The sequence below is a fragment of the Zootoca vivipara genome, chromosome 17, assembly GCF_963506605.1.
Source record: "Zootoca vivipara chromosome 17, rZooViv1.1, whole genome shotgun sequence".
NCBI classification, from domain to species: domain Eukaryota; kingdom Metazoa; phylum Chordata; class Lepidosauria; order Squamata; family Lacertidae; genus Zootoca; species Zootoca vivipara.
The window spans coordinates 23,252,205-23,268,687 of NC_083292.1; the positions used below are offsets into that span (position 1 = coordinate 23,252,205).

The 16,483-nt window shown below is 49.8% G+C and overlaps 1 protein-coding gene across 1 annotated transcript in view; it reads right to left on the bottom strand.

The window, feature by feature from the left end:
• Positions 1 to 8,580, bottom strand: part of KSR2 (kinase suppressor of ras 2) — a 187,100-nt gene extending 178,520 nt beyond the window's left edge. Inside the window, exon 1 of the mRNA XM_035098517.2 lies at positions 8,455 to 8,580. Coding sequence (XP_034954408.1) covers positions 8,455 to 8,547 — 93 coding nt within the window. The 5' untranslated portion in view covers positions 8,548 to 8,580. The remainder of the gene's footprint in view (positions 1 to 8,454) is intronic.
• Positions 8,581 to 16,483: the final 7,903 nt, after the last annotated feature.

The window sequence follows — 16,483 nt, forward strand, 5'->3', positions numbered from 1 at the left end:
GGGGAAGTGTGCATGAAAAATGCATAGGCTAGCAAAAATAACATACCAAAATGAATTATATTAGGGAACACACTGCTTTGCAAAAATGTGTATCTTAAGCAAAAAATGCACATATACTGTCTGTACTAAAATGTGGATTGATTTTCATGAAGACTTTTTAAAATAAACATAGCACAAAGTGATGTGGAAATGTGAAGAGCTGAGCTTGAGAACAGGGAAAACGAGACACTGAGGCTGCATAAACACCATATATTTAAAGCAAATATAAGGCACATGGTTTCACCCAAAGAGTCCTGGGAACTGTAGTTTACCCCCCACGCAGAGAGAGCTATACTTTGCAGCACCAAACTACAGTTCCCATGATTCTTTTGGGGAAGTTAGTGTGCTTTAAATGTCTGGCATGTACGAAACCCTCAGAAAAAACAAAACAGACCAATTCATTGATCCCGAACCCAACTGAAGACAAATCTGTTGCAAGCTGGTGTGCAAAAGTGGGGAGCTGAATTTAAGTTTAGAAAAATGAGAAACTGAAATTGACAATTTGCCTGCTCAGCAATATATCCATTTCACACACCCTCTCCCCCTTGCCTTAGCTCAGAGCCAGCGATCTCCTTCACCATGCCACTGTCTCAGTCAGTTATGGGACCGGGGGGGGGGGGGGCTCTATAAAAAAAATTGCCTCCATCAGATTCCAAAAAATAATAATAAACTGGAGCCATCTCTGGAAACGGGGATATGTTCAAACACCCACAGCACATGGGCGGCCAGCAGAGAAAATGAAAACAAAATGTCACCACCTCCAGTCGCTCAGTGTGGTGTGAACAAAATGCTATGCCCCCCCCCCCAAAAAAAAAAACAATTCCGCCATGTGTCATCACCATATAAACCACAGGTGTGACTATGGATTCAGCTAGCAGGCCGGATCCAGTACTCGGCCACATTGCCAGGTGGGCAGGGTCACCTGGCTGTCAATCTCCTGGCATGATATGATGCCAGGTGATACTTCAAAGAAAGAACTGAGAGAAGGTTTAAGAGTGTCTCCCCCCCCCCCAGTTCCTCCTAAAGAGACCCAGCTGGCATGCTAAGCCACAGCTGCAAATAAAAGAGTCGGAAGCACAGGGAACCTTTAGCCCTCCAGAGGTTGCTGAACTACAACTCCCATCAGCCCCAGCAAGCATGGCCAATAACCTGGGAGGTGTGAGTTGTAGTTCAGGAACATATGACCGGGCCAAAGGTTCCCCACACCAGATGTCCTTTTTTATTTTGCACTCATGTTGATTTCAGCTCACGGTGGAATCTGAGCAGTTTTATGCAATCCTACTTTCAACAGGTTATTTTTTGTGGGGGACACACTGCTTCATTTACAATCTGTGCATGTCCTGTAACTTAAAGTCAGGGGTGGTGCAGTGATTAACGTGTCCGGCTAGGACCTGGGAGACCCAGGTCCGAATCCCCAGTTGGCCATGAAGCTCACTGGGTGATGTTGGGCCAGTCGCCTGCTTTCAGCCTATCCTACCTCACAGGGTTGTTGTGAGGGTCACAAGTCACCTTGAGCTTGTAGATGGCCTTCTTGGTGGCTGCTCCCAGACTTTGGAACTCTCTCCCTAGAAGAGATGGACTAGCTCCCACCTTGCTGGTGAAGGCCTTCTTATTCCAACCAGCTTTTGGAAACTGACTGCTTTTAATGAAAGGGTTTGTGCTGTGCTGTTTTTATGGTAATCATCTGCATGTTTTTAGTAAATTTTATATGTTTGTTTGCGTTTTAATTATATTAATGTTTAGTTGTTTTTAAAATCATTTTTTCTCCATGTTTTTAAGTATGTATTATTATTTTATCTGTAAGTCACCTTGAGTCTCTGTCAGGGAAAAAGGTGGGGTAGGATAATAATAATAATAATAATAATAATAATAATAATAATAATAATGGTGCTCTTCAGCATGGCAATAATGCGCTGGCATTGCTGAACTGGGATTGCAGAATGACGTACGGATGGTCCAGTATAACTCCACTCTGATTGCACTATTGACATGTTGCAGAATACACACTCCAAAACAAACAGACAAGCAGAAAACTCCCATCTGGAGGGACCCAAAGTCATCCTGGGGGCAGCCTCCCTCCCCCATGCCTACCTAAGCATCACCACTCAGTGCTTCAACATTGGAAATGGAAGGAATGGAAACTCATTCTATAGCATCATTTGTATCAGGCGTCTAATTAAGAGATTCCTGCCGGTCCTTCTTATTAATTAGACAGCCCCATCAATCTGTGTGAAGCTTATAGCTTAAAGAACAGAGTTCTCAGCCCGGAGGATCTTGCAGCTTCAAAACTGACACAGAAGAGGTGAGGAAAGAGGGAAACGGAGGCCGTGGGGAACATGGCAAGCAGCAGCGGAGGCTGGCCCATTTGGGCAAATGGGGCAATGTACCCACCCAGCTCAGCCTGCCAGTCACCTTCATCCTCCTCCTCCTCCTCCTTAGCCTCAGTGTTGCCCTTGTGGAACTCAAAGGAGGGTGGTGGCAAGACTAGAATTCATTGACTCAACCTGTCATTTGCTCTGGCGCCACCTACTGTTGGGCTCCCTGCCTTCTGCCCTACCAGTTCCAGTGAGCAGTTGGCACATTGCTCGATGCTGTGGAGAGTCACAGCCATTCAGTACTGGGCTACATGGGTTGAGGCAGGCTCCTATGTAGCTGCTGAAGAAGAGAGACCATAATTGCAAGAAGGACAGAGAGAGCCTGGGTCCTTCGGCCAGCTATTGGCTTCCTGCCTTCTTACTTACAACCAGTCCAACGGGTAGCCTTGCCTGTCACCTTCCTCCTCGGTGCCACCCTTATAATACACAGCACGGGGGAGGATGTGGACCAAACTAGCATCAGCTGACTTCACCTGCCTTCGGCGCCACCTGCTGTCAGGCTCCCTGCCTTGTGGCCTGTCAGCTAATAGGATAGCTGATCTGAGTGCAGACTTGAGGGGACCTGGAGAGGTCAAGGACTGAACCTGGGAACTTCTTCATGCAAAGCAGATGCTCTGCCACTGAGCTGCCATATAAACTGCCCCTTGCCCACCTTTGAGGGTTTGTTTGTTTGTTTGTTTGTTTGTTTGTTTTAAACCATCACTGCCCATTAGCATCCCAGAAGGGAACTTTTACAAAATATAGTGGTGTTTTTTGTTTGTCCCCCCCCCCTTTCAACAGAAAAGACTAATGCAGGTTCTGTGTCAGCAATTTCTGTGTGCCAGAAACTAAACAAGCGGCAGGGCGAAGCTTTTTGCAAGGCTGGATGCTTTTCCTTGATAAAGCCAATGACATAACCTTAAAAAATATTTTTTTTTTCACTTCCAAAAAGTCAAGGCTGCTTAGCCCATCTATTAAACCCAAACCTTAAGGTGGCCTTGCTAGATTTTTGGGTTTGTTTTTTTTTAATGGAATGAAGGAAGCTTTCAGAACAACTAGCCTACAGCACTTTGGTAGTCCCTCCTGAGCATGTCTTGCTTATAGTGCTCTAAACACTGAGACATTTCTACACGTAATCTTCAACTGAGTCCTCGTGGCTTTTGGCAGAGGCTGGTTGAAGTCTAAAAGGTCCTCTGGTGGGATCCGTCCTCTGCCAATGTTCATTTCTTTCTAGATCACCGAAATGTGGAAATGGCATTTGTATAAATGCCACATGAGATTCATTCCACACTTGCAAGAAATCGGCCCTTTATTATGGCAGCGTGTGCACTTTGGAACTCCCTGCTCATTGATTTCAGGCTCTTTCGCTGTATTGTGTTTGGTACCTGCTGCAAAACTTATTTCTTCCAATAAGCCTACCAAGCCATGTGATGTTTGCATGGGGAAGTCCGTAGCTCTCTGGTAGAGCCTTGCATGCAGAAAGTCCCGTGTTCAATCCCCGACATCTCCAAGTAGGGCTGGGAAGGACTTCCTCCCTGAATTACTCCCCAGACTGTTTACTTCAGAACAATCACATCTATTCGCAAGAGCGAGTGGACCGATGGTTGTGTGACCACTCTTGTAAAGAACATAAAAAGAGCCTGCTGGACCAGGCCAATGGTCTTTCTAGTCCACCATCCTGTTCTCACAGCAGCCAATCAGATGCCTGTGGGAAATCTGCAAGCAGGACCCGAGCACAAGAGCCCTCTCCTCTCCTGTGGTTACCAGCAACTGGGATTCAGAAGCATTGACTGCTTCCAACCATGGAGGCAGAGCATAGCTAGTAGCCACCAGTAGCCTTGTCCAATCCTATTTTAACTCCATTCAGCTTGGTGGACATCACTGCCTCCTGTGGGAGTGAGTTCCACAGTTTAATTAGGCACTGCATGAAGAAGGTCTTGGGTGGCCTTAAAAGATGAGATAGGCCAGTTGCCTGACCCAACAAGACTCTTCTTTTGTTAGTGATGTACAGTGAACCTGATAATTATATGATTACATTTTTAACTACCATTCATGTCCATCCAAAACTTTCAACTCTGCTGTTAATTTGGGTGCTTCCACAGCCATTCATTTGGATCAGTGAGATATGGGCACATCTGTATGTGGCCCTCAACAGGACAAGACCTGGGTCAACCTCCAGCAGGAAGCTTCTGACCTAAGCTTCCTTCTCTTCATCCAGACCAAATGGTCAGTCCAATAACCACAACCGCCAGCACTTCTCCCAGGCTTAAGGACTATGTCAAACATGACATTTTTCAGGCATACGCAAATGTACCTGTGTCAATGTAATGTGTGAATGCAACAGAGAAGTGTCTGCACAGTTGTCTGTCTGGCAGCAAAGTCAATTCGGGAATCGCCTGCTGTTTTCCAGGCATGCACCAAAGACGTTTTAAGCGCACACGTGAAAATGTAATGTGTGAACGCAACAAAGAAGTCGTCGCAAACGCAGGTCAGACAGAAAAGTTGGTGAGGAGGACAGAATCACCTGCAGTTCTCAGCAAGCACGGAATTTGCTGCCATGCAATGTGTAAAGCCAGCCCAAGGCAGAAGAGTTTTTCCAGTTCCCAACACCCATGATCCTTTTTTCCTGGAGATGCCAGACTTCAAACTAGCCAAGCACATGCTCTACTGCTGAGCAAGAGATCTGCAGACAAATGCCTGATCTAAAGGAAATAACTTTGCTAAACTTTAACAAGCCAGGGTCTGAGCCTGGGAAATGCCTTGGAACTCTTACATATGTGTTTCTCAGTTCCATGGTAGACTGCGTCTGAACCTGGAGGTACCACTAAGCTGCCCTAACCAAGAGCTACTTGAGAAAAGAAAAGAAAAAAAGCTATCAAGGCCATCATCAAACCCCCAGGAGATGCTTCATACTTTACATGGCAGCCAGTTCTGCTACAACAGGCATGTTTAAAGTCAGGCTCGGGGGCTTAATCCGGCCCGCCTGTTGGTTTAATGTGGCCCCCGGGGCAGTTTATTTTCCTAGGGGAAATCCATTAAAAAGCTCAACAACTTCAATCCTAAAAAAAAGGGAAAAGGTCAACAATTTTTGTCAGCCCTCACGCATGTTCACTTCATCAAATCTGGCCCTCCTTGGAAAAAGTTTGGATACCCCTGTACTACAAGAAACCTATAGCAGGGAGGGGAGATACCAGCCACTAAATGAGCATTTGCCACAGGAGAACCCACAACTGGACAAGTGTTCAGGGATGCATGTTTTACTAATTTCTGGCAAACCGAACCACGATTTTACCCTTGTCGTTTTAAGGAAGCCCCGCAGGACAGGGGAGGGGAGCCTTTTTCAGTCTGAGGGCCGCATTCCTTCCTGCGCAACATTCCGGGGGCCACATGCTAGTGATGGGCAGATCCAGAGGCAGAAGTGGGTGGAGCAACAGAAGTTGATTCTACTTCTGTGCAGTAGGCTGATTTCTGCAGGACACATTTCTCTCCCTCCCTCTCTCCCTCCCTCCCTCTCTCTCTCTCTCACACACAATTCCCCTCCATTCCCATCCAGGCAAACAAGAGGCATGATCAGGGTTCAAGGACACATTCCAGCCAGCCCAAAACTCTTGCAGTGTGAAGCACGGCTTGTGAATGGTGTGTCCTGGAAATAAGGGTGGAACTGGAGAAGGTTTCAGGGGCCAGACAGAAAGTCCTGGAGGAGCGCATTTGGCCTGTGGGCTGGAGGCTCCCCACTTCTGCAACCGCTGATTAAAATGCCCCATTCTGCACAGCTGTTCAAGATGCAGAGTCCACAAAGGGGACTTACAGGAACAGGTCAAACCAAGGCAGCAGGGCAGGTATCAGGGGTCAGGAGGAACTGCGTTCGAGGGGTGTGCCAAGGTGCGGTGCTTACATGGCTCCACATTTTGACCCACAGAGGTCTGGGGGCCTGATTCCACCCCTCTTGCTTGCTCACCTCCACCAGCCCTCTTTAAGGACCCAATCAACAGCATGGTTTGCATGGATTGGGCCTAGAGGGGAATTATAGAATCATCGTAGTCCAGGGGGTTCCCAAACTAAGGCCCAGGGGCCGGATGCGGCCCAATCGTCTTCTCAATCCGGCCCGCGGATGGTCCGGGAATCAGCATGGTTTTACATGAGTAGAATGTGTCCTTTCATTTTAAATGCATCTCTGGGTTATTTGTGGGGCATAGGAATTCATTCATTTTTTTTTCAAAATATAGTCTGGCCCCCCACAAGGTTTATAGTCTAGGCCCCCCTACTGAAAATGTTTGCTGACCCCTGTCCTAGTCCAACCCCCTTCCATGCAAGAATCTCAACATACAGTCTCCCCTCCAGTTTGAAACCATACCAGATCCTGCTTAGCTTTGCAAATGTGCCAGCTGCACCACCATAAGGTTTGCATGAATCGGGCCTAGAGGGGAGAGAAAAGCAAGGGGACACCAGCAAAAGCGGGCCAGATCCACTTGGGGAGGGGGCCCACCACTGACAGTATCCACCTGTCCAGCTGGTCCCTGTTACATCGGAGCCACCACCAGTCCGAAAGAGCCTGCAGAACAGTGTGGTGCAGTGGTTAGAGAGTTGGACTAGGACCTGGATGACCAAGGTTCAGATCCCTGCTCACTGGCCATGAAGTTCACTGGGTGACCTTGGGAGGCCAGTCTCTATGTCTCAGACTCGCCTACCTCACAGAGCTGTTGTGGGGATTAAGTAAGGAGGGGAAGAAACATGCACGTCCTTGGAGGGAAAGGTGGGGTATGAATGCAACAAGGAAAATAGTAGTGGTAATAACAAACCCTCTGAGCATCCAGACCTGAGACAGGTGGCAGAGATGCTGCCAGGAGAAGCTGCAAACGTCTGGGGTCCTGGGTCAAGGTGTACTAGTGCTTTATGCAAACTTTGCAAAGCTGCTCAGAGAACAGGGATGCAAAGCCAGGCACGGTTGCAAATGAATAAATTGGGGGGGGGGCAGGAAGAAATACAGGAGGCCTTTGACAATTTGGGTGACAATTCAGGTGATGAACTAACGGGAAACTCTCAGCAACTCTCAGTGGCTACTACCAGCCACAATGGCCCTGACCTCCCTCTGCTGTCCAGTACTCTGCGTACAGTACTAGCTGCTGGGAACGGCAAGCAGGGAGAGTTGTTGACTTGCAGACTTCCCACAATAAGGCACCTCCGGCCAACCACTGTGAGAACAGGGTGCTGCCCGAGATGGGCCCCCTTCGGCCTGACCCAATATCCCCTGCTGATGCTACCAACTCAAAGCGCCGCATGGCGCCTGTCTCATGCGTGCCGAACACGTGGATCTGGCTCTCTCTCCCCCCCCGCACCCCACATTTCAACCAAGCGTGGCGGAAAGAGGCCCACCCCCACCAAAGCCTCTCCTTCTGGGTTCCCAACAGGACTGGTGGTGGGCTGGGGTGGGGGACCCTTCCAATCAGCTGCTCCAGGAGGCACCTTCGGGGTCTGTTGCCTCTCCCCACCTTCCCAAGAGTCCACAGAGACGGTTTTATTTTTAACTATCCCTGCAAAGGCAGCCACGACGAGAGAGGGAGGCCGTATCCACGGACGGCCTCCTTCTTTGGGGGGGGGGGTAGGCAGAGGGATCTATCGTTCTGTGGATGAGCAAGGAGAAAACCAGGAGGGGAAATTGCCCTAATGGGGACAAGGATGGGGGAGATCCTCTTCTCTTTCGCGCGCCCCCCCCCCAAAAGAAAGAAAGCGAGCGACACCTTTAGGCACCTGCAGGACCCGCAGCCTCCGCGGCGCGCGCTTTCCCTCTCTCGTACACACAAACACACTCACAGCTACGACCAGGAACCCCCCACCCACCCACACTCTTCCGCGTCTCCCCGCGCGCCCCTCGGTGGCATAGCCTTCGAGGGCCCAGATCGGGGATGGACGGGGCGGAGGGGGGGCCGAGAGAAGCGCCACCTTCCCTCCTGAGCCCCAGAGTCCCCCATCCCCGCGTCCGTCCGTCCATCCCTGGACTACCCCTCACTCTCAGCCCCCCACCCGCTTGCCAGCCAACCTGCCTCTCCGGGCCGCGCCTCACCTCCAAGGTGCGGATCTCCTTCTGCGTGAGGTCGTTGGACGTGGCGCATTTGGTGCGCAGCCCCTCCAGGTTGGAGATGCTGATGTCGATCATGTTCTGGACGAGCTCGCACTGCTGCAGCGCTTTCTGCAGGCTCAGCGGCGGCGGAGGGGGCGGCGGGGGCGGCGGCGGAGGGGGGGGGCAGCAGCAGCGGCGGCGGCGGGGGGTGGCCGGGAGCCGGCACGGCGGCCTCCTCCATAGCTTGCCCCTCGGCAGCCTCTTCCTCCTCCTCCTCCTGGATCAGGGGGATGCGGCCGCCGGCCCGATCCCCCCAAGCGGCGGTAGCGGCGGCGGCGGCGGCGCCGCGGCCGCCCCCTCCTCGCCGCCCCCACCGCGCCAGACCTTCCCCGGTGCCGCCTCGCCCGCGCGCTCGCTGCCTCGCTCGCGATCGCCGCGATCGCCCGCCCGGCTGTCAAGCCTCCTCCATGCGAGCCTGGGCGATCTCTCCGGCAGCGGCGGCGGCGGCGCCTCCTCCCGGGGAGGGGTCGGGGCGGGGCGCGCTGGAGCCCTGGGGGAGCCCCTCGGGGCGTTCACACGGCAGCTCCTCCGGCGACGCGCGGTTTCCTTCGCCCAGCGCTCGCTGGCAGCCTGGATCGGGGCTGGGCGGCCGCTCTTCGCCCGGCCCGCAGCGTTCGCTCCGCCCGGCTCCCGCATCCACACACGCGCGCACACACGCAGGCGTCCTGCCTTGTCAATCCGCGCGGCCGCGACACGCGAGGAACGGTTGCGGCGCACGCCTCGCCTGGACGCCCCCCCCCCACCAGCCCAGGAGACGCGTGTCCCCGAGATGGCTGGACTCCCGCGAGGAGGTAGAGGGGAGGAGGGGAGTTACAAAAAAAATATAAACCCTCCATACTCATTTTCCTATCAGCGTGCTTAGTCCTGGCTAGAGTCATCAAGGGGGGGGTCTCTGAACATGTACAGATGGCCGCAGTGTTTCAGTAACTCAGGTGTTTTCTGCATCTATAGCTCATCTTTTTTTCTCCATAGTGCTCAAGGCGGCGCGCGTGATTCTTTCCCCACTTTCAACAACCCAACAACCCTGCGAGGCAGGTTAGGCTGTGAGAGGCCGTGACTGGCTCAAGGGCAGCCCGTGAGCTTCTTGGTCGCGTGGGGATTTGAACCCTGGTCTCCCAGTGTGGCGCTCCAACCACTACACCACACTGGTCACCTTGGTTATTGTTTTGTAGGCGGGAGGGGGGTTGGGCGGTTTCTAAGGAGACTGGACCAAAAGTCTGCCTTCGTGAACGGACGTTTTATCCATTGATATGGATGGAAAGGCCAAGGTATCCCTGTATCTCTTTTTAAATAAAAGAAAGAAAGAAAAAAAGAAAGAAAAAAAGAAAAGAAAAGAAAAACCAACAGATGTTGGGGATTGAACCTGCAATTCGGGTTGTTTGCCTTCCCTTGTCCCACCTTTCCACCTGGCCAGTCCAGCTGGTCGACACATCTGGGAAGAAATACAAAAGTGGAACCAACCACAGCTCAGGGGTAGAGCACAAACTTCATCTATAGAAGGTCCCAGATCCAACCCCGCAGCATATCCAGCAAAAGCTGGGAAAGACCATTATCTGAAACTCTGGGGAGCCGCTTCCCATTGGTGTAGAACTGGTGTGTAGAACTCCCCCCCACCCCCGATTTTTCTGTTCTTATATTGGGTTGGCGAAAGTCTGTAGGATGGTGGAGCACCTGCTTTGCACATAGAATGTCCCAGGTCCAATCCCCAGGCTCTCTATCTAGGCCGTGCACTGGGAGATACACCTGACTTCAGTCCTGAAAGCTGCTGCCATGCTCTGCCTCCAGGGCCAGAAGCATTCTGCCCCTGAATACCAGTCATTGGGGGTCGCAGGGGAGGGAATATGTGGTCAGCATCTGCTGAAAACAGAAGCAGCCGTGACTGGTACCCATTAGGACCTTACAGAAGAAAGCAGGGAAGTCAACAGCAAACCTATCAATTCTTAAGGAAATCAGCCCTGAGTGCTCCCTGGAAGGACAGATCGTGAAGCTGAGGCTCCAATACTTTGGCCACCTCATGAGAAGAGAAGAATCCTTGGAAAAGACCCTGATGTTGGGAAAGATTGAGGGCACTAGGAGAAGGGGACGACAGAGGACAAGATGGTTGGACAGTGTTCTCGAAGCTACGAACATGAGTTTGACCAAACTACGGGAGGCAGTGCAAGACAGGAGTGCCTGGCGTGCTATGGTCCATGGGGTCACGAAGAGTCGGACACGACTAAACGACTAAACAACAACAACAACAGCAGGCAGATTCAGTGACAGGTGGAGCCAACTGATGCTAGTTTTGTCCCCTTCTTCCACGCTGTTGAGTTGTACAAGGGCAACACTGAGACTGAGGAGGAAGAGGAGAAGCAAGCTGACAGGCAGGGCTGCCCGCCTGGACTGGCTGTAAGCAAGAAGGCAGGCAGGTGAGAGCTGGCTGAGGGCAGGCTGGGGTGGTGTGTCCCATTTGCCCAAATGGACCTGTCTCCACTGCATTAGGGGTTTTCAGCTGCAATGCACGAAAGTTCTCTCCGGACAGACATCCTTGCTGATGCATTTGGGAGTACTGGAAATCGCAGGTGGGCAGAGGGCTGTTGCGCTCAGGGATTCCCCAGTGGAACATCCGATTGGCTACTGTGAGAACAGGCTGCTGGACTAGATAGGCTCTTGGCTAGATCCAGCAGGGCTCTTCTTCTGTTCTAACTTGGTACAAGGCATCTCTCTATGTTCACTGTCTTAACATCACTTGCTTTAAAAGGGCAATGCTACTTTGGGGAAGGGCCATAGCTCAGCGGTAGAGCGTCTGCTTTGCATGTGCAAGTTCGCCGGTTCAATCCTCAAGAAGCATCTCCGGGTGGGACTTGGAAAGAACCCTGCCTGAGAACTTGGAAAGCCATTGCCAGCCAGCGCAGGCAATATTGTGGTAGATGGTCTGATGGTCTGACTCGGTATAATGCAGCTTCCTATGAAAGCCCAACCTGGGGATGCCAGGGATCGAAACAGGGACATTCTGCATTCAAAGCAAGTGATCTCTGGCTGAGCTTTGCCAGTCCTTGGCATTTGGATGTCTTAGGCAAAACAACGAAGTGGCCCCCACCCCCCGTCAAGGTGCACAGTGCCAAGGACAGCCAGCTTGTTCTGGCACCAAAGGCAGAAAATCCCACACATGCATCTGTTCCTGGAAGGGAAAAGCCACCAACAATAAATGAAATAATTAATAATTTGCTGCCTCCTCATGACATCCAACATCAGCTGCCTGAGTGGATTGCCTCACTCTGCTTAATGGTAGGATGGCATAAGCTGCATGTGATTTATGGGAGAGGGTGTAGCTCAGGTGGTTAAGCACCTGCTTTGCATGCTGAATGTCTCAGGCGTTCTGCCATCTCCAGGTACTGCAAAGAGGGAAAGTCCATCTGAAACCCTGAAAACGTAGTGACCTAGTGACCCAGTGGAGGTGGTTTCCATTGCGTCAAATGGAGCACCATCCCACCAACTTCATCCTGCCCTCACCCAGCCCTCACATGCCTGCCTTCTTGCTTACAACCTGTCAAGGAGATGTGTCTGCATCTCCTTAGTCTCCGCATTGCCCTATGCTATGGTGGAATCTACACACACATGAAAAAAGGCTGTGAAAATGCTATATATAAAGTTTTGAAAAATACATCGAATTTGGCATAGCTCACTGTCACCATCTAGTGTCACATTTGTACATTGCACTTTACAACACATTTAAAACGTTTTATTTGCAGCTGTATAGCTGAGTCCTAGAACACAGCAGTGAGCGGGAGGGTGGGAACAAACCCAGAACGAGTTGGCTCTGCCTCCTTCTTGAGCGAGCTCCATCATTTAACTCTGCACGGTAGGAAGAAGTGCTTCCTGTTTTCTGACCCAATCTTCCAACATTCAGTTTCAGGGCCGTCTCTAGGCCCGGATCCGGTGGCGCAGGGCACCAGGGCGCCAGGCCACCAGGGGCGCCGTTGCGCCCGCTGCACCCACTGAGAGGCGCAGCTGAGGCTGCCCCAGGCGCGTCTCTCAACTATTCAGCGGCTTCAGGCCGCTCTCTGGAGGCACGCGGGCCTGGGGCCGCCTCCGCCACGTGCAGGGCCGTCGCAACAGGGGGCGGGCAGCACCCCCTTGCCCAGGGCCGCCCCTACAGTAGGCTGGGTGACGCAGTGCAGCGGCGCCCACCCATCACGCTGGGAAATGGGGCGGGGGTGGGGCGCCGGAGGGATCTGTCACATCACGGCGCCACGGCGCCGGGTATGCTTAAGACGGCCCTGTTCAGTTTAATTGGGATGCCCATGAGTTCTAGTGTTATGAGCGATGGAGGAAAAGTTTTCTCTATCCACTTTCTCCATGCCATGCCTAATAGTATGTCACCTCTTAGTCGCCCTTTTTCTAAGCTAAAAAGTCCCAAATGATGCAACCTTTCCTGGAGTTGTTCCAACCCCTTGAACTTTTGGATTGCTCTTTCCCGAACCTTTTCCAACTCTAAAAAACCGTTTTTGAGGTACGGAAACCTCCCCACTCCTGCTACAGACAATACTGAGCTAGATGGATCAATGGAATGATCCTGTAGAAACCAGCTTTGCAGAATGTATGCTTTCAGATGCTTTGCAGAATGTATGCTTCAGACTATTTGGCAAAGGTCTTCCTGGCCAAACAACATAATGTCAAGGAAGGTTTTAAGCCCCAACACTTCTGGGTAGAAGCTAGCTGCAAAATATTGCCTAGACACTCAGAGTGTGGGGTCTGCCCTCCTCAATTCCTTCCTCCCCACCCCCAAACTCCCAATTAACCTCCATCTCCAGGACTCAGTAGTGGGAGGGAGCACAGAGGAAGAATCACCGGGGCCTGCCACTGTGACGTCACCAGGGACTACCCCTAGCTCTCAGCTTTGGGTTCTGTAATTGCAGGACCTGGGGTGCTCCTGACCTGGCATCCTTAGATACAACTGAATGCAGGATCAAACTGTCCAGGTACAATACGCACTTTCTTTTCTTGGAAGTTTAACCCAAATGAAATTACTGTGTTGTATGCCACATAAAGGTAAAAAGAGAAGGAGGAGGTAATGGACCCCTGGACGGTTAAGTCCAGTCAAAGGCAACGATGGGGTGTGGTGCTCATCTCCGCTTTCAGGCCAAGGAAGCCGGTGTTCGTCCACAGACAGCTTTTCCGGGTCATGTGGTCAGCATGACTAAACCACTTCTGGCGCAATGGAACACCATGATGGAAACCAGAGCAGCGCACAGAAACGCCATTTACCTTCCCACCACAGCAGTACCTATTTATCTGCTTGCACTGGCGTGCTTTCAAACTGCTAGGTTGGCAGGAGCTGGGACAGAGCAACAGGAGCTCACCCCATCAGGCGGATTTGAACCGGCAAGCCCAAGAGGCTCAGTGATTTAGACCACAGCGCCACGCGCATGAAAGAATCCTGGGAACTGTAGTTTACCCCTCACAGAGCTGCACCCCTCCTGTGGTTTCCGGCGACTGATATTCAGAAACATACTGCTACAGTAGCCATTGATAACCCTCTCAATGAATTTGTCTGATTCTCTTTTAAAGCCATCTAGGCTGTTGGCCTTCCCTGCCTCCTGTGGGAGCAAGTTCCATAGCTTAACTACGGTATGTGCTGCATGAAGAAGTACTTTCTTTTATCTGTCCTGAATCTTCCAACATTCAGTTTCTTTCAAATGTCCTAGTGTTATGAAAGAGAGAAAGTTTTCACTATCCACTTTCTCCATACCGGTAGATAAACTTCCATCATGTAACCTGCTACTCATTTTTTTTCTCTCTAAACTAGGAAGTGCCAAACACAGCAACCTTTCCTCATAAGGAAGTTGCTCCATCCCTTTGATCATCTTGGTTGCCCTTTTCTGAACCTATTTTTGGATGGGATTCAATCACATACAAGTAAATTCCAGTTCTGCAATTATAATTGTTTGGGAGATCTTGGGCAACAAATCCTCTCCCCTAAAGATAAAACTTTTTTTGTGATAAGGGAAACGTCATATAACCTCCTCACCAACAAATCATAACGAGGGCTCGTTAATTAGCCAGTGTCATCTAATCTAACTTCAAAAAAATCACAAAGAATACTTTAGTAACCAGGTCACCAGGAAGCCCCCTTACATCCTGAAATAAAAGTAACTTTTCTATACTGTAAAAAATAATTGGGGTATGTATATGCTTTACAATTTAATCTTGAGTATTAGGGAGAGGGCAAAAATTAAAGCATTCTGCCAAAACCCAGACCTAAGAGATAAGTTGTGTGACAGAAAAACAGAAAATAGCAGATCATTTTAATAGTATTTTAGCTACCTTTAAACAATAAAAAAGGATGAATGAGATAAAATAGGTAAAAGGATGAAAAATCAGATAAACAGGTTGCCTGGAAGCTCTGTTGTATTCTAAAAAGAAAGTAACATTCATATATTTAAAAAAATAATGAGTGGGTATGTGTTTTATTATTCTTGAGTAATGGGGGGGGGTGTAAAAGCATTATTCCAAAGCCCAGATCTTAAGAGATATATTTATCATTATATCGTCAAAATGCAAAATCAAAACAAATCGTGTAATGTAGTGGCTCCTTTAAAGTGAGGGGAGAGAAATGGGGTGAAAATAGGTAAAACAGGATGATTAAAAGATAGTACCTTTTACGTTATTAAATAAAGGTGACGTTCCTATATTAAAGGGGGAAAATCATTGGTGCGTGTGTGTTTTATCAATGTTGAGTAACTGAGGGCAGGGGGGTAGAATTAAAACATTATCCCAAAGGCCAGGTCTTAAGAGTTATAACAACAATTAAGCACCAGACAAAACATATTCCTGAATAAAATTAAGGTTCCTCTATGTTAAAACAAACAAACAAACATTGGTGTGTGGCTGGATGTTATTAATCTCAGTATAGTAATAGGAAAAATTAAAGCACGATTCCCAAAGACCCAGCTCTCGAGATAAATTATTTACCATTAAATTCGCCGCGAAGCACAAAACCAGAACAAAGCAGGTGACATTTCACAGCATTTGTGGTAGCTACTCCCCACCACCTGTTGTCTTTGTCCATGGAGTTTTCTTGGCAGGGTTACTGGAGTGGCTTGCCAGTTCCTTCTCCAGGTGGATCACGTTTAGTCAAAACTCTCCACTATGACCTGTCCATCTTGGGTGGTCCTGCATGGCATAGCTCATAGCTTCTCTGAGTTATTCAAGCCCCTTCGCCACGACAAGGCATTGATCCATGAAGCTACAGTTAGAACTGGATATGGAACAACTGAGTGGTTCAAAATTGGGAAAGGAGTACGACAAGGTTGTATATTGTCTCCCTGCTTATTTAACTTATATGCAGAATTCATCATGCGAAAGGCTGGACTAGATGAATCCCAAGACGGAATTAAGATTGCCGGAAGAAATATCAACAACCTCAGATATGCAGATGACACAACCTTGATGGCAGAAAGCGAGGAGGAATTAAAGAACCTTTTAATGAGGGTGAAAGAGGAGAGCGCAAAATATGGTCTGAAGCTCAACATCAAAAAAACCAAGATCATGGCCACTGGTCCCATCACCTCCTGGCAAATAGAAGGGGAAGAAATGGAGGCAGTGAGAGATTTTACTTTCTTGGGCTCCTTGATCACTGCAGATGGTGACAGCAGTCACGAAATTAAAAGGCGCCTGCTTCTTGGGAGAAAAGCAATGACAAACCTAGACAGCATCTTAAAAAGCAGAGACATCACCTTGCCGACAAAGGTCCGTATAGTTAAAGCTATGGTTTTCCCAGTAGTGATGTATGGAAGTGAGAGCTGGACCATAAAGAAGGCTGATCGCCGAAGAATTGATGCTTTTGAATTATGGTGCTGGAGGAGACTCTTGAGAGTCCCATGGACTGCAAGAAGATCGAACCTATCCATTCTTAAGGAAATCAGCCCTGAGTGCTCCCTGGAAGGACAGATCGTGAAGCTGAGGCTCCAATACTTTGGCCACCTCATGA